Below are 15,443 nucleotides of genomic sequence, written 5' to 3'. Positions count from 1 at the left end.
GTAGTTTCTTCATGATATAAACCCTAAGTTGATTAGGATTCTCCATACTCCACATTCCTTCTGGGATAGAGTTTCTCCTGATTGTCCTGAGACAGTAGATATAAAGTGGTAATAAAGCTGAGGCCCAGCATTATATTTCTCTATTAAGTGTTTTTTACTAACACATGAAAAATTATACTCAAAGCCTTGAGGTTCTATGGACTGAGTTGTTAAACGCTGATGATGGTGATAATGAACATTAACTCATAAATGCTAATCAAGCCTTCGGAATCTTTTAAGTTATCATTGATCAACTAGAACAGGGCCAGCACGCTGTCTCTGTAAGTTGCCACTTGGTACAATCGTTGTGCTTTGTAGACCGCCCAGCCTGGTCAGTTCTGCTGCGGAGGCCAGGAAGCAGCCACAGACAGTATGTAGCTGTTACTTGGTCACCTTCTTTACCAAAACAGGATGAGCCAGATTTTCCCACCAACCCCTGAAATAGAGGATACCATTCTAACTTTATATTTAGAATAGTTTATGTAACAGGGTAACACAAGAAACTGTTAAAACTTACTTTATTAATATTGGGTGTTTTTTTTCAGGTAACTTATGATATAGTCCATGCTTGTTAAAAATGTTCTCATTGCAAACACCTAAAAAGAACAGTCACTTTAAAGTTATATAACTGGAAGTTACAAAATTTAAAATATCTCAAATGGGTCTCTGTGTAATAAGAAAAGACTATACATGATATTCAAAGCAATTATAATTTATTAAGTTAGAATGTAGTTTTCAAATGTAGTAGTTGCAAATTCTTACAGATGTTTTTCAATTAAGTCCAATTTTAATACTTTATCTTGATTTATTTGTTGCTGTTTTTTTCAGATTAATGACCTCTGAGTTTTTAAAGAATTCTAGTTCTATAAGGAGAACTCCATCAAAAACTACCTCTTCTCACTATTTAGGGACTTTGAAAGTCTTGGATCAAAAGTCCTCACACAAACAGAACAAAGAACCTGACAAAGCAGATAACATAAGGGCAGCTGTTTATCAGGTAAAAAGTAATAACAATAATAATAATTGTAAGTACTAATCACATAAGTTTACCTGTTTATCAAGGAATAAAATTACTCCATCAGAAATGATAATTTAATACTTAATTTATTGGGAAATATATTTTTTATAATACCCCAGCAGTCTTTATATATTAGAACTAAGGGCCTAGTGCACAAATTCGGCAACCTCAAAAGGAATTGTGGGCCACCAGGCTGAAGTAGGTACAGGGGTGGGTCTCAGCCTATCCTCCACGCCCCCGTGTGGCCCCTGGTCCTCTGTCTGCCGACACCCTGTTCCCACCACCGCTGCTCCCACGTGCTGACAGTGCTGGCCCCGCTCGCACTTGCTGACAGCATGGATTGACTGGGGCCGGCGTCAGCAGTGGGTGCAAGCAGGACTGGCACCGTCAGCTGGTGTGAGTGGTGGCTGCTGCCCCGATCCTCCTTCAGGAGCAGGGGGATGTGGAGAAACCCTCAGAGGCAATCAGGGCCGGCAGCCTCCACTCACACCCTCTGATGGTGCCAAGCGATTGGGACTGGCACCGGGCACCAGCAGCAGGTGTGAGGGGCGGCTCCGGCGCTGGCTGTGGGTGCGAGCAGCAGCTCTGACGCTGGCAGTGGGTGCAAGCACCAGGCGGGACCGTGGCGCGCGGAAACAAAAAATTCTTAGTAACCACCAGAGGCTTGCCCTGATGACAGCAACTGGCGCCTGCCTTGGTCTGGTGCCCCCACTCACCTGCTTCACCATCCCACCGCAGCCGACGCCCACCATGTTCTGCACACACCCCCTGGTGGCCAGCGCACGTCATAGTGACCGATTATTCATTTGTTCCAGTTGTTCTGCTGTTCAGTCTATTTGCATATCAGCCTTTTATTATATAGGATATTGTCAGAAAAAGAAAAATAATATAGAATTTATAAAATCTATTTCGATTTCTATAGGTTTTAATATAATATTTCAGAAATATATAAGAACTCATTCATTTTGGAAACTTTGAATATTATAGCTTTATTCTTGTTCTCACAGGAGTGGTTAGAGAAGAAAAATGTAAAAATACATGAAAAGCACAGAATTAAAAGGATTGAAAGTGAAAATTCAAGGATCCAAAATGAACAGGTATTCTTAAACATAAAAGTAAACAATATTCTAGATTTTTAAGTCAGTAAAACATCTCAGTATTAAATATTTCTAAATCAACTGTTTTTTAAATGGCAGAATAACTTGTATATAAAAGAATTGATTTCTGATTTTCTCTGGAGCTTTATACATTTTTAGCTTGATATAAATATGTTACAACTATTTTATATGAAAAACAGATACACAGATTTTTATTTTTTATATGTATGGAATAGCTTTAGCACTACTGATTATGAACTTAATTATTTCTTGTGACTACTTACCTACTTCACTCTTAAAAATTGATTTATATTCTTACAACTTAGCCAAGAATATAAAGGGCCATTAACATTAATCTTCAGTTTTCCTTTTTCTAACTTGGATTTCATATGTATCTTTAAGACCAGCCCCTACCTGAGCCCTTGACCCACATCCTTCCCATTGACTGGAGCTGAACTCTTGTTTGCTTCTCTCCTGTGCTTCAACCTCTGCCTCTAACTCCTACTTGATAGCCTAGCATGCTGAGTTCTTTCCCATCTTCTAAAATAAAAGCCCTGAGAAGAAACAAAAACAAACAAACAAAAAAAAACCTAGCAACAACAAAAAATTTTCATTATGCTGTATAGTACTTAAGTAGGTTTAGAAAGAAATTTCCCAAACACAGTACTGTGTGGAGCAGCCCTGAAGGGGGCGTGTCTGTACACCTGTCACCATGTTTGTAGCATCTTAGTGCTGTGGTCAGTGCCAGACACTTCTCAGTTGATCTTCACAACTTAGTGAGTTAGGTAGTCCTTCTACTTCTAAATAATGTCATCTCCATAATAAAGTTTTATATCACTTAATGTTAACCAGTATTAAGGCAAGCATGGGATATAATGGGATTAGATGGAAGCAAGTAAAGTAATAACATTCACCTACATATTTTCCAGTCTGCCACATGTTCACCATTTGGACTATGTTTACGGAGTAAGAATTTATTCTTTGATGTCAATCAAAACTCTGTTCAAAGCAAAGATATGTAGCTTACTGTGTGATGTGGCCAAATTCCCTTACTCAGAATTTCTTTATAAGCCTAGTACTTTGCTGTTTTTCTTTTACTTAAATATTTTATTATGAACATTTTACAGTACCACTGAGCCTATTACAGATTATATTGCTGATGTTTGTATACACTTTGAAAAAAAAGTTGATTTCCTTTAACTAATCAGCTAATAGATCAATAGCTGATAAAATGTATTTTTGTAAAGGACATTTTAAAATGCAGTGAATAATTCAGAATATATTTTTTCATAAATTAATTTGTACAAACCATTGTAAATAAATTATCTGCTTTGAAACATAATTTATATATATGATGCATATCAAGGAAATTAAAGCTAAATATATTTGGGGGTATATTTATATTTGTCTAGCTATTTGTACATACATATATAAGTATCTACTTTTTCTCCAAAATAGAAAAGAGCTGCTAAGAGAGAAGAAGCCTTAGCATCATTTGAAGCCTGGAAGGCTATGAAGGAAAAGGAAGCTAAGAAAATAGCTGCAAAAAAAAGGCTTGAGGCCAAAAACAAGAAGAAAACTGAAGAAGAAAATGCTGTGAGAAAAGAAGAAGCACAACATGTATCTGACAGCTTTGAATATTTTAATTCATTTTAAATATCTGAAATCTGAATTAGTGATTGACTGTATTTTTACTGACTTTACAATATTCATAATAAATCAGAAAATCATTCTGACTTTTTCAGGCTTTTGAAAGATGGAAAGAAAAAAAGATAGAATATCTTAAAGAGAAAAATAAAAAGGAAAAAGAATATGAAAGAGCAAAGAAACAGAAGGAGGAGGAAACTATTGCTGAGAAAAAGAAAGACAACCAAACTGCTGTGGAAAAATGGTAATCCAAAATAATCAATATTTTGATAGATTTTAAATTGGTGGTACTCTAGGATTTCTAAAAATCATTTACTTGAAATTTACTAATGCATCTCGATTTCCTTATTTCAAAGATATATTAGGAAATGTTTATTATATGTTCTCCTTTAACTTTCCAGTGTTTTATACTATCCTACATAGGAATGAAAAAAAGGAAGCTTTTTTGAAAGAAAAGGGGAAAGAGAAAATCAGTGAAAAAAGGAAAGAAGAACTGAAAAGAGCTGAGAAAAAAGATAAAGATAAACAAGCTATTGATGAATATGAAAAATGGCTGGTAGGTTTTGTTTGCTAATGCACTTATATATTTTCAATGTATGTTTTATGTGATGTTTTTGTCCCTAATTTAAGTTCTCTTTGTCCCTGCCTACTGACCATTTCTATCTGGAAGCTACCCTATTGAATTCATTCTCTCAATTTTCATTTCTCTGCCTTCCTTCTCAGTGTCACTTGTTGACTTCTTTTTTCCATCTGTGTTCTGTTTCCATGGCATGCAAGGTCTCATAATCTTATTCATCTATCTTTTATTCACGTCTGGTACCCCTCTCCTATCTTCCACCAGCTTTTATTCACACTGGGTCTCTTGTTTCTGCTCACATCCACAGTTTCCCCCCTTGTCAGAGCTCCCACACCTGTTCTTTCTCCTTGAAATGCTCTCTCTTCTTTGCATCATGAGTGGCTTCTCTTATCCATCATGTTTCACTTTCAAATGACTGTTCCTGGATCCACTTCTCTTTGAAAGTGCTCCCTTTTGTTCTTTAACAAGCTTAGCAGTTTGTTTATACGTTTTATAAAAATTCACATAATTTGGATTGTCTATTCTTTCATTGTTTATTAACATCCATTTTACAAGTGGCCTGAGGGAGAAGGGTCATATCAGTGTGTTTGGATTTTATAATCACTTTATGCATGGTACCCTGAGTAGGATCTCAGTGCTTAACAGTTGAACGAATAAATACAAATTGAAGCAGGATAGTACCAGTACCAGTAGAATAATAGACCCACAGGACACCACAGAACCTATTACAAGTAAGGATGTACTATCTATCTATATATATATAAAAGCCTAAGCGACCGAACGACCGGTCACTATGTCGCGCACTGACCACCAGGGGGCAGATGCTCAGCGCAGGAGCTACCCCCTGGTGGTCAGTGCACTCCCACAAGGGGAGCACCGCTCAGCTGACTGACAGGTGCCAGAGGCAGGGCTCACAGCTGGCAAGCGCCACTATGGCGGTGCAAGCGTCTCCCAATGAGGACTGACTGGGTGCAAGCCCACAGCAGGCACAGCAGGGATGAGATGAGCGGGAGCAGCAGGCAGAAGCCGCAGGTGGTGTTGGACTGCTGGTTTCGGCCCAACCCCCACAGGCCACGCCAAGGGACCCCACCAGTGCATGAATCTGTGCACCGGGCCTCTAGTAGATATATAAAAGCCCAGTGACCAAATGGCAGAATGATCAGAACGACTGGTCGACCGGTTGCTATGATGCACACCACCAGGGGCAGATGCTCAATGCAGGAGCTGCCCCCTGGTGGTCAGTGTGCTCCCACAGTGGGAGCACTGCTTAGCTGACCAGGATGAGCAGCACTCCCACAGCAGGCCGATCCCCGCAGGCCACGCCTCCACCAGTGCACGAATCCATGCACTGGGCCTCTAGTATGTATAATAAAGTAACATGAATTAATGAATGCAAGAAAATAACAATTAGGATTATTTGTGTGACAGTTGGACATAAATCAGTTCTCAGAATGACTGGTCGACCGGTTGCTATGATGCACACCACCAGGGGGCAGATGCTCAACGCAGGACCTGCCCCCGGTGATCAGTGTGCTCCCATAAGGGGAGCGCCACTCAGCCAGCAGCCAGGCTCAAGGCTGGTGAGTGCAGCAGCAGTGATGGGAGCCTCTCTTGCCTCCGGCAGCACTAAGGAGCAGCGAGCCAAAAGGTAAGCAGCAAGGGGTCCTGGACTGCGAGAGGGTGCAGGCCGGGCTGAGGGACCCCAACCCCCAAGTTCAAGAATTTTGTGCACCGAGCTTCTAGTTAAATATAAAATGCCAGAGAGTAGAACCAAAAGAAAATAAAATTTAATATCTATCAAATCGCATGGTAATAAGATCCTTTTAAAAATCTAAAAGTATTATAAGAAATAACAAAACATTCAATTTAAAATCATTCATGTATCAAAATAAAAAGCATAGGTGTTGGTTGGAGGGTTAATTCTTACAGCCTCTTTGGAGAATAAATTTCCCAGCAGAGTTGAACGTATTCTTACCCTACAAATGAGCAATTTCATTCCTGCACATGTACATGGAGAGAAAATCTTGTATTATAAACACAAGGAATAAACAGGTTTGTTTATAGTATCATTGTCTGTGTGGAGGGAGAAAAGAGATCATGTCTTCAACAAAAGAATTGATTCATAAATTGTTATATGTTGATGCACATCAGGGAACTAGAGCTACAGCTCTATGTAGATGAGTCTTAGAAATATGATGAATTAAAAAGGAAGTGACAACAGAAAATATAGCACATTACCTTTCAGTATAAATTCTAGAAACCTGCAAAACAAAATTATGTATTATTCTGACATAAATACATCTATACTAATAAAAGAGAAACATGCAATTGGTGTCACTCCGCTATGCCCACCAGCCAATCAGTGAATAGGCAAATTAACCCAAAAAAGATGGTGGTTAATTTGCATACACAGGCGCGGAGCGAAGACTGAAGAGGCTTGCAGCTGCAGCGGAGAAGCCAAGCCTTGCTGCGGCCGCAGCAGAGAAGCCAAGCCTCGCTGCAGCTGGAGGGGAAAAGCCTAGCCTCAAGGTTTGGCTTCTCCGCTGTGGCCAGACCAAGGCCTGGGTCCCGGGTGCCTGAGGAAAACCAGTGCCAGCAGCCAGGGGAAGGAAGGCCTATTGCGCGAATTTTCGTGCAATGGGCTTCCAGTATATAATAAAAGTATTAAGAGATGCAATGATAGGCCTCAAGGTCATAGTAATGGTTACTTCATTGTGGTGGACAGGAAGGAAGGTGAGATGAGGGAGCGCACGAAAGTATTGATCATGTTTTATTTCATAAGGCTATACAGGTTTTGATTATATCACTCTTTAAACTGTTGTCTATTCCTAAAATACTTATCTTATATTTTTGTAAAAATCAAAGGACTAAAAGTAATGGTAGATAAAATGTCTGCTATAAAGCTAATATTTATTAAATGATATGTAACTTGCTAAAAATTAAAAACTCTGATATACTCATACAATTAAGATGAACCAAATAATTGAGCAAAATCTCATAAAAGGGCTAAAGAAATGATGTGCTCAAGCTCAAAAATAAGCAAAGAAACATGAGGCTCAGTTTTCAACTATTTGTAAAAGATCTGAAATATTCCTTGCTGCCATGATCTATTCAACCTTTGTACCTAATAAACTTACGTCTGAGAACCTGGTCTCAGAAAATGATCACTAACTTAGACCAATTATTATCTTTGAATTATGGAGTTACAGGTCTTTTTTCCTGGTTTACATAATTCTTTTTAAAAATCACTTTTAATATTTAAAAAATTAAGTGCTGCATTAATACCTATTTTTTATTATAAAGTAGCAATATTCCCTAGCTGCTATTTCTTTTTAGCCAATTAAACTAGGAAATGACATTTAAATATCTTATAATGGACTAGAGGCCTGGTGCACAAAAATTTGTGCACTCTGGAGGGTCCCTCAGCCCGGCCTGTGTCCTCTCGCAGTCTGGGAACCCTCAGGGGATGTCCACCTGCTGGCTTAAGCCCACTCCCTGGGGGATCGGGCCTAAGCTGGCAGTCAGACATCCCTCTGGCAGCCCGGGAGCCCTCGGGGGATGTCCACTTGCCAGTGGGGAGCAGGCCTAAGCTGTAGTTGGACATCCTTAGCACTACTGAGGCGGGAGAGGCTCCCGCCACCACTGCTGTGCTGGCAGCCATCAGCCTGGCTTGTGGCTGAGCAGAGCCCCTGCTGTGGGAGTGAACTGACCACCAGGGGCAGCTTCTGCATTAAGCATCTGCCCCCTGGTGGTCAGTGTGTGTCATAGTGACCAGTCATTACTAGTCGTTCTGCTGGTAGGGTCAATTTTGATATTACCCTTTTATTATATAGAATAGAGGCCTGGTGCACGGGTAGGGGCTGGCTGGTTTTCCCTGAAGGGTGTCCCGGATCAGGGTGGGGTCCTGCTGGGGTGCCTGGCCAGCCTGGGTGAGGGGCTGATGGCTGTTTTCAGGCTGGCCACACCCCCCAGTGACCCAAGCTCCCAGCCTCTCCTTTTTTTCTTTTTTTTCCTGGGATTTATTTATCTTCTGTAATTAAAACTCTGTAGCCTTGAGCGGAGCTGAGAGGCGGCCAGGGCAGGCAGGACCCAAGCCTCCTGCTTGCTCCAGCTCCGTGGCTGCCGCCATCTTAGTTGGGTTAATTTACATACTCACTCCTGATTGGCTGGTGGGAGTGGCTGGTGAGCATGGCTTGACCATAGCGAAGGGATGGTTAATTTGCACATTTCTCTTTTATTATATAGGATTATTTTGTTCTGTTTATACATGTATATAAATTTATAGTTTTCTCTTTTCTTTTTAGGAAAAGAAAGAAAGGCAGGAAAGAATGGAACGAAAAGTAAAGAAACGTCATTCCTTTCTTGAAAATGAGGCACTTCCTCCATGGAGTCCTCCAAGCAGAACTGTGTTCTCAAAAGTGATTTGATAATTCTACTTCTTACATTATTTAGTTATTAATTCAGTGATGTTAGCCATAGTTTTAAAACTACGTATCCAGTTATTTATAGTTAGAATATTTATTTTAAATTAAATGCCAGCCACTTCTGCTGATCATGAAAAGGATGCTTTGGAGCTTCACCAGTGAAAACATTGAAAGTGGTTTTTGAGCTGTAGATAAACTGCCTCAAATTAAAAGCTCTAATCATCAGAATTCTCTTACCTTTAAAATACCCTTTATCATATGCTGAGGATTCTTACAATCAGGTGATCAGTGATCACTTTCTCTACACTGTTCAGGTTATTTAAGTATGTTTATTCCCAATAGTAAAAAGGAAACCATTTAGTACAATAACTATAGAAATAATTGTATTTATGTATGTTTATACATCTAGATTCAGGTTTTTAAATTGAAAGGTTGCTGGGGAGTATGAATATATTATTCTAAAATTGATCTTTAGCTCGAAGCAGTTGCATTTGCACTTTGCAAGCTAGAATTTTGGTCAACTGAGGGAATAGTTCAGTAGAATGCTAATCATTGCGGCATTTTATTTAAGAATTCTGTCTTATGTTTTAATTTGAATGAGCTTTACCTGTTCTAGGCTTATGTGACAATCACAGGCACTTTGTCATGGGGAGACCTCTGAAATTTGTCTTTCTAAATTCTATCTCGCTTTATTGTTTGTGATACTAAAAAGATATCCATTCCATGGTAGTGATATACTTACACATTAGTTAAGGAAATGCCACAAGAATTCAAGGCCATTATCACTATTATTATTTTCCAGACTGAAGCCATAAAATTGATGAAAGCAATTTTTGTCCTTTTAACTAATCCAGAATCTTATAGCTTGTATTTGGAAGACAGCTGTATGTATGAGAAGGTAACTTGTAGAGAAAATGTCCAGTTTTTATTTATTAGATCTCTGCATATCCTTCTATTTATTGGACTCATACTTGAATTGGTCAGCTAGTTTATCACAGACCAAGTGAACGCTCTCGGAGTTGAAATGCTACTTTAGCCAACGTGCAATGCAATAATGGATAAGAATAAGCAGTTACTATTTATTAAGCACCTATTTTATTCTCTCTGCTGAGTATTTACAAATGTTATTTCCATCTTTACAACAACTCATCAGGGTAGGTATTATTAGTCTCATTTTGCAGATACAATACTGAGACTCAGAGAAATCAAGTAAGTTGCCACACTCTTAGCATGTGACTGAGTTGGGATTAGCTAGACCTGATTAAGTGGGTCACCCTTCAGAAGCCACATGCCCATTTCATGCTCTCACGTGGCCTCTGAGAATTTTCTCAAGCCCTTTGTGTTATATCAAACTTAAAACACATTTTACCTCTCAGATCCTACAATCACGTATTATTATCCAGAGATTATCTTTCCCTTAAGAAATAGCTGTAGACATCTATAAAGTAGAAACAGAATTCATAATATTTAAGGATTTAGTCAAATGCTTTGTATCTAGGATTAGAATGTTAGAAAACCAGCAGGTTATGGAATATAGGCATTGAGATAGTCACTCAGGAGTTTCACACTCTGAGAATTAATCTTGATACAGTGAATATGCAAGGTAAGAAAGATGTCATGGGTCCCTTTGTAAGGTCACATCAGTGCTACCGACAAATAAATGACATTTTTATATAGCCTGAACTAGGAGAATACTTAATCATTACCAGCAACATGTATTATCAGCATGGAATTTAGGGCCTCTTACTCATCTGTGTGTCCCCCATAGTACCAAACACAGTGCCTACCAGAATAGATCATTCAGTGCTAATTGCATCTAACTAGCTGTTCAAAGCTAAAAATATACTTGCAAATTCCAGGAAGTAAAAGGAAAAATGGAAAAAAGGATAGCTACTTTTATGGCTGTGAAATCATAAATGTGTCATAGATTTCCCATTAATATTTATTTCAACTTCCTGATCATTTTCTTCTACATTATCACATTTAGTGGGTTACCATTATCACCTCTAAGTTGTCAGATTGAATGAAATTAATTAATGTAAACATATGGCACATATGGTTTATTGATGTTCATTTTTTTCATTATTGACTACCATGAGCCCTATATTTCCCTATTTTGTATGCATGAGAAGGTTAACATAGATGGGGTTGATAATGGCTATTTGACATATATAAGAAGAAATCTTTGCTTTCCTGGTCAGTCTAGGTCAGTGGTTAGCAAACTGCGGCTCGCGAGCCACATGCAGCTCTTTGGCCCCTTGAGTGTGGCTCTTCCACAAAATACCACGTGTGGGCACACATGTACAGTGCGAGTGAAACTTCGTGGCCCATGCGCAGAAGTCGGTATTTTGTGGAAGAGCCACACTCAAGGGGCCAAAGAGCCGCATGTGGCTCTCGAGCTGCAGTTTGCCGACCACTGGCTAGGTCATAGCACTCAAAAGAGAATATGGAGGTGACCTCTACTTAGGGACCTCCTAAAAAGAAATCTAATTTCTTAGTGTTGCTTGTGAGGTAGGATGAAAAGAGATATTGAAATGTTTGCAAAGACCGAACAAGCAATTTCCTTCAAAAGAATACTTTTGTCTTACTTTGATTAAAATATATATGTGTATAATTTCCTGTTTATATAGCAACCAGTGCTGATTGAATTATCTAGTTGAATGAAGTCAACTCTTCTCCTGTAGCAGAAATAAAGCTGACTTTTGGAAGGTAGGTGAAAATATAGTACTCTTTACCTTCTGAGATTTCAAGGGGAGAATCAAGCCTAGTAATAGTCTCTTGAATATATTCATCTATTTAAAGGATATAGTTTCCCCATATTTCCTTTAAAAGTCTCAAATATCAATGTACATCAGTGATTTTTAACTGGTGTGCCACAAGAATTTTTAAAACATGCACTACCTGACTAGTCAGGGACACTGACCTCTTTTCCCTTAGATTGTCAAATAATAAAATGACACTATGATAGCCATCCAGTGTGAATAAGTTAAAAAGAATTTTTTTATCAGGTTGGCAAAACATTTTTTTTTTTTGGTGTACTGCAGAATTTTAGTAATTAGTTTATGTGTGCCATGAGATGAAAATAGCTGATGTAGAAATTTGCTGATTAAGTTTTCAATAATTTATAAAATAAGGGAATTTTAATTCAAATTAACATAGGGTAAGCCTATAGATTTTCAGATTATTAAATTGTATTATCACTTAAAAAATGCTGACACTTCAAAGTAAAGAAAATAGAAATGTAATGAATTTTTTAAAACATTACCAAAAAAACATTTCCCTAGAAATTTAAGTATTAGTAATAAAAAGTAATTTTTATGCAGAATTTAAGTTTCAATAATCAAGAAAATAGTAGTGTTACATAAGTAAACAAACAACAGCATTTTAGATCAGAAGGAGGTTTAAGTTTTCTAAATGAAAGAAATTAACTGTTCAGGGATAACAATATTCTAGTGGTTTATAGAGCATCACATTTTTCAAGTGACAGTAGTGCACTTACTCTTTTAAATAGTATTGAAACGGATGTTTTTCACTGTTGCCAAAGCAGTATCTGAGAGTAGCTAGGTGTCCACAGTAGTATGCAACTTACTAGGTGTACCGGTTAATAAAAGGAATGTTAATAATTTAATAACCGTGACCCAAACTTTTTTTCTAAATTGAAGAAACTGATTCCCAAAGACTTTGTCTTGCCCAAGCTCACAAAACTACTGTAAGAAATCTGGATTAGAACTTAGGTATCAGGCTTCCCAGTTGTATTCTGCCCACCATTTACAATTTTGATAATCTGGTAAAACATTCACACTAATTTTTGTGACTGGTCATTATTGGTTGAATTTTATCCTCTCAGATGTGCCTTTATTTTTCCACTAGCTCCATAACTATCCACCAGATCAAAGCAGCTCACCTACCCTACCACTGATAGTGTGAAGAAATACTAAAGTTTAAGTCCAGGGTCATGGGCAGGAGAGAAAAGGAATTTCACAAAATAGGAAAAATTGCATGCCAGCCAAAACAGTTCCCAAGAGTAAACTAGTACAGGAAACATATTTTCCTCTTTTAATCTTGGCTCTGATTTCAGGAGTGCTACATTTAAAAGTAATTAAACCCATATGCTTTCATTCTACACAAGGCAAACTTATCATTTTTCCTGCCTCCTAAGTACATTGGCTCACAGAATAATAAATGCTTAACTCTCAGAGACCTCTGAATTCTCTTACTTTAAAATTCCAGGTGATTTGATTATTTTAAAGTATATATGTTGCAAGTAATCGTAGAATGTTAACTTGGGTGAACACAATTCTTGGTTGTTGACCTTGGATGTTAAGAATTATTTGAGGAGATGTATTTAATGTCTGCTTTTTTATCTAGCATATTTTCATGTAATGCTTAATTAAAGTGAACCATTCAAGATTTATTTTATTGGGTGATATTATTTATTGACTCTGCCAAAATTTAATTTCATAATATTAGGAAATGTGGTATGAATTTCATTTGTGGACTAAAGATGAAATAATGATGTTATGTTGATGTACCTTTTATTAGAAATGATTGAAAATTTGGATATAAAACTTTTTTTTTTTTACTTAAGACATTACACAAACTACAAAGATGTAAGATTATATAATTATCAAATAATTGGAAAATAGAAATAGTAAAAATTACCTACACTCCCACCCCCTAAAGACAATCATAATTAATATATTATTACTCCTCCAGTTTTTAGGTACCAGTGCATTTTCCTGTACTGAAATTAAGCTGAATGTGAAGGTAGATAAGATTTTCTCTCTCTATTTTTCTCCCTGTCTCTCTGTTTCTGTGTCACTCTCCATGCTACCTATATGTGTGTATGTATAATACAGAACACATACACACACAGGCATATACTCAAACATAACATTTTTAATTCTTTAACAGAAATTAAACTATACAATTGGTAATCAGGTTTTTCTACTCAACAATATATAATAAACATATTTCCACACTATCATAGCTTTTTAATAGCAGGGTTTTAGGTTGCAGTGGAATAATCTTTGATGCTGTAACTAATTTATTTAACATTTTGGGGCAATTTGTTTTCTGACAAATGTTTACTATAATAAGTAACAATACAGTAAATATCCTTGTATTCAATATCCTTATTATTGAATATAAGAGATGATAGACCTTATTAAATCTATAAAATGAATAAAGAACTTATAATATTTAAGGAGTTACTCAAACATCTTATAGCTAGTGCTAGAATATCAGAAAACCTAGCAGATAATGGAACACAGGCTTTGAGGTAGTTACTCAAGAGTGTCACAGTCTGAGAATTAACATTCTCGCTGCAGTGTGTATGCAAGGATGCCATGGGTCACTCTGTAAGGTCATATCAGCGCTATGGGTAAATTAAACAAATTTCATAAATAAAGTTAGAAACCTTTTTATACTTCCAGAACTACAAGACATGGAATGGGAGTTAGTTAATGGGCATAGGATTTCAGCTCTGCAAGATGGAAAGATTTCTGGAGATTCATAGCAAAATAATGTAAATGTGTTTAACACTATGAACTGTAAACTTAAGAATGGTTACGATGGTAAATTTTACCCCAATTTTAAAAAAATTGCACAGCAAAACAAACAAGTGAACAACAAAAAAGCTTACCCGTTCATTCATAGGAAAAATATAGAGAAAACTTCACCCCTTATTATAGAATATGTCTTTTATGGTCTGATCAACTTTCTCATACCAGATGACCCATCACTGATTCAGTTACAGTTGCCAGGGGAATGTCATATGCTGATGCGCTTAGACCTAGATTGACTGCTGAGGAACAAAGCAACAATTCACCTAAACCGTCTAATAACTTTCAGACTTTTTCTTGGATATATTTTTCACTTAAATTTCTTGAGATAAGCTTCAGGTTCTTTTTACGCTTTGAAAACAAAATTATGATTTTTGCTAGAATCACAGTAACCATGCATAATAATAAAATTTTTTGGTTTAAAAAGATAGGATCAAACCAGCCCCTTTCCAGAGAATAATTAATGTTCACTTGTATTTTTGTATGTATATCCATTTATCTTTTAAAAATATTTAACCTTTGATGTTCATGAAAAAAAATAGCAATTGTAAGATACAGGAATGATTTCCACAATATTCTGTATCATATGAAAGCCCAGTAATTGGATTGGCTATGCCAAGTGTTAATCTATGTAGTGAGTATAACTGTATGGATAAAGCCAAGTTCCTGCCCTTTGTGGTTTGTATTCTAGTTGGGAAAAGAAACACTGAACAAACAAGTACATACTGTAATGTCCATCAGTTCTAAATGCAATCAATACAGTCACCTATTACCAGGGTAAGGTAGAGAAATAGAGGCTAATGTGTAGGGTTATCAGAGCTCTGTCTGAAGAGAATAATTCTAAGCAAAAACCTAAAAGGAGTGAATGACAAACCATTTGAGTACCTGGAAGAACAGCACTGGGACCTATAGGGCTTCATGGGGCATGATACAGACTTTGATTTCATTCATATATATATAATTTATATATATAATTTATATATATAATGCAAATTGTCCCCTTGGGAATTCCATTGGGAGACCGGGAGTTCAATCGCTCACTATGATGTGTGCTGGCCATTTCAGCAGGAATGAAAG

The 15,443-nt window shown here is 37.2% G+C and overlaps 1 protein-coding gene across 4 annotated transcripts in view; it reads left to right on the top strand.

Moving 5' to 3' along the window:
- MAP9 (microtubule associated protein 9) overlaps window positions 1-13,216 on the top strand; it is a 29,337-nt gene extending 16,121 nt beyond the window's left edge. For 3 of the 4 annotated variants that reach the window (XM_059697690.1, XM_059697688.1, XM_059697689.1), the window contains exons 9-14: window positions 868-1,036; window positions 2,065-2,154; window positions 3,613-3,774; window positions 3,900-4,045; window positions 4,225-4,357; window positions 8,683-13,216. In XM_059697690.1, the coding sequence (XP_059553673.1) occupies window positions 868-1,036; window positions 2,065-2,154; window positions 3,613-3,774; window positions 3,900-4,045; window positions 4,225-4,357; window positions 8,683-8,805 (823 nt within the window). In that variant the 3' untranslated portion in view covers window positions 8,806-13,216. Of the gene's footprint in view, window positions 1-867; window positions 1,037-2,064; window positions 2,155-3,612; window positions 3,775-3,899; window positions 4,046-4,202; window positions 4,359-8,682 lie in introns of those variants that run through there. The other variant, XM_059697691.1, reaches the window with a different exon arrangement.
- The last annotated feature ends 2,227 nt before the right edge of the window (window positions 13,217-15,443 follow it).

Source organism: Myotis daubentonii, chromosome 5 (genome assembly GCF_963259705.1).
Source record: "Myotis daubentonii chromosome 5, mMyoDau2.1, whole genome shotgun sequence".
Taxonomy (NCBI): Eukaryota; Metazoa; Chordata; class Mammalia; order Chiroptera; family Vespertilionidae; genus Myotis; species Myotis daubentonii.
The sequence above is the reverse complement of the archived record's forward strand: the minus strand, read 5'-3'. Positions and strand labels throughout refer to the sequence as shown.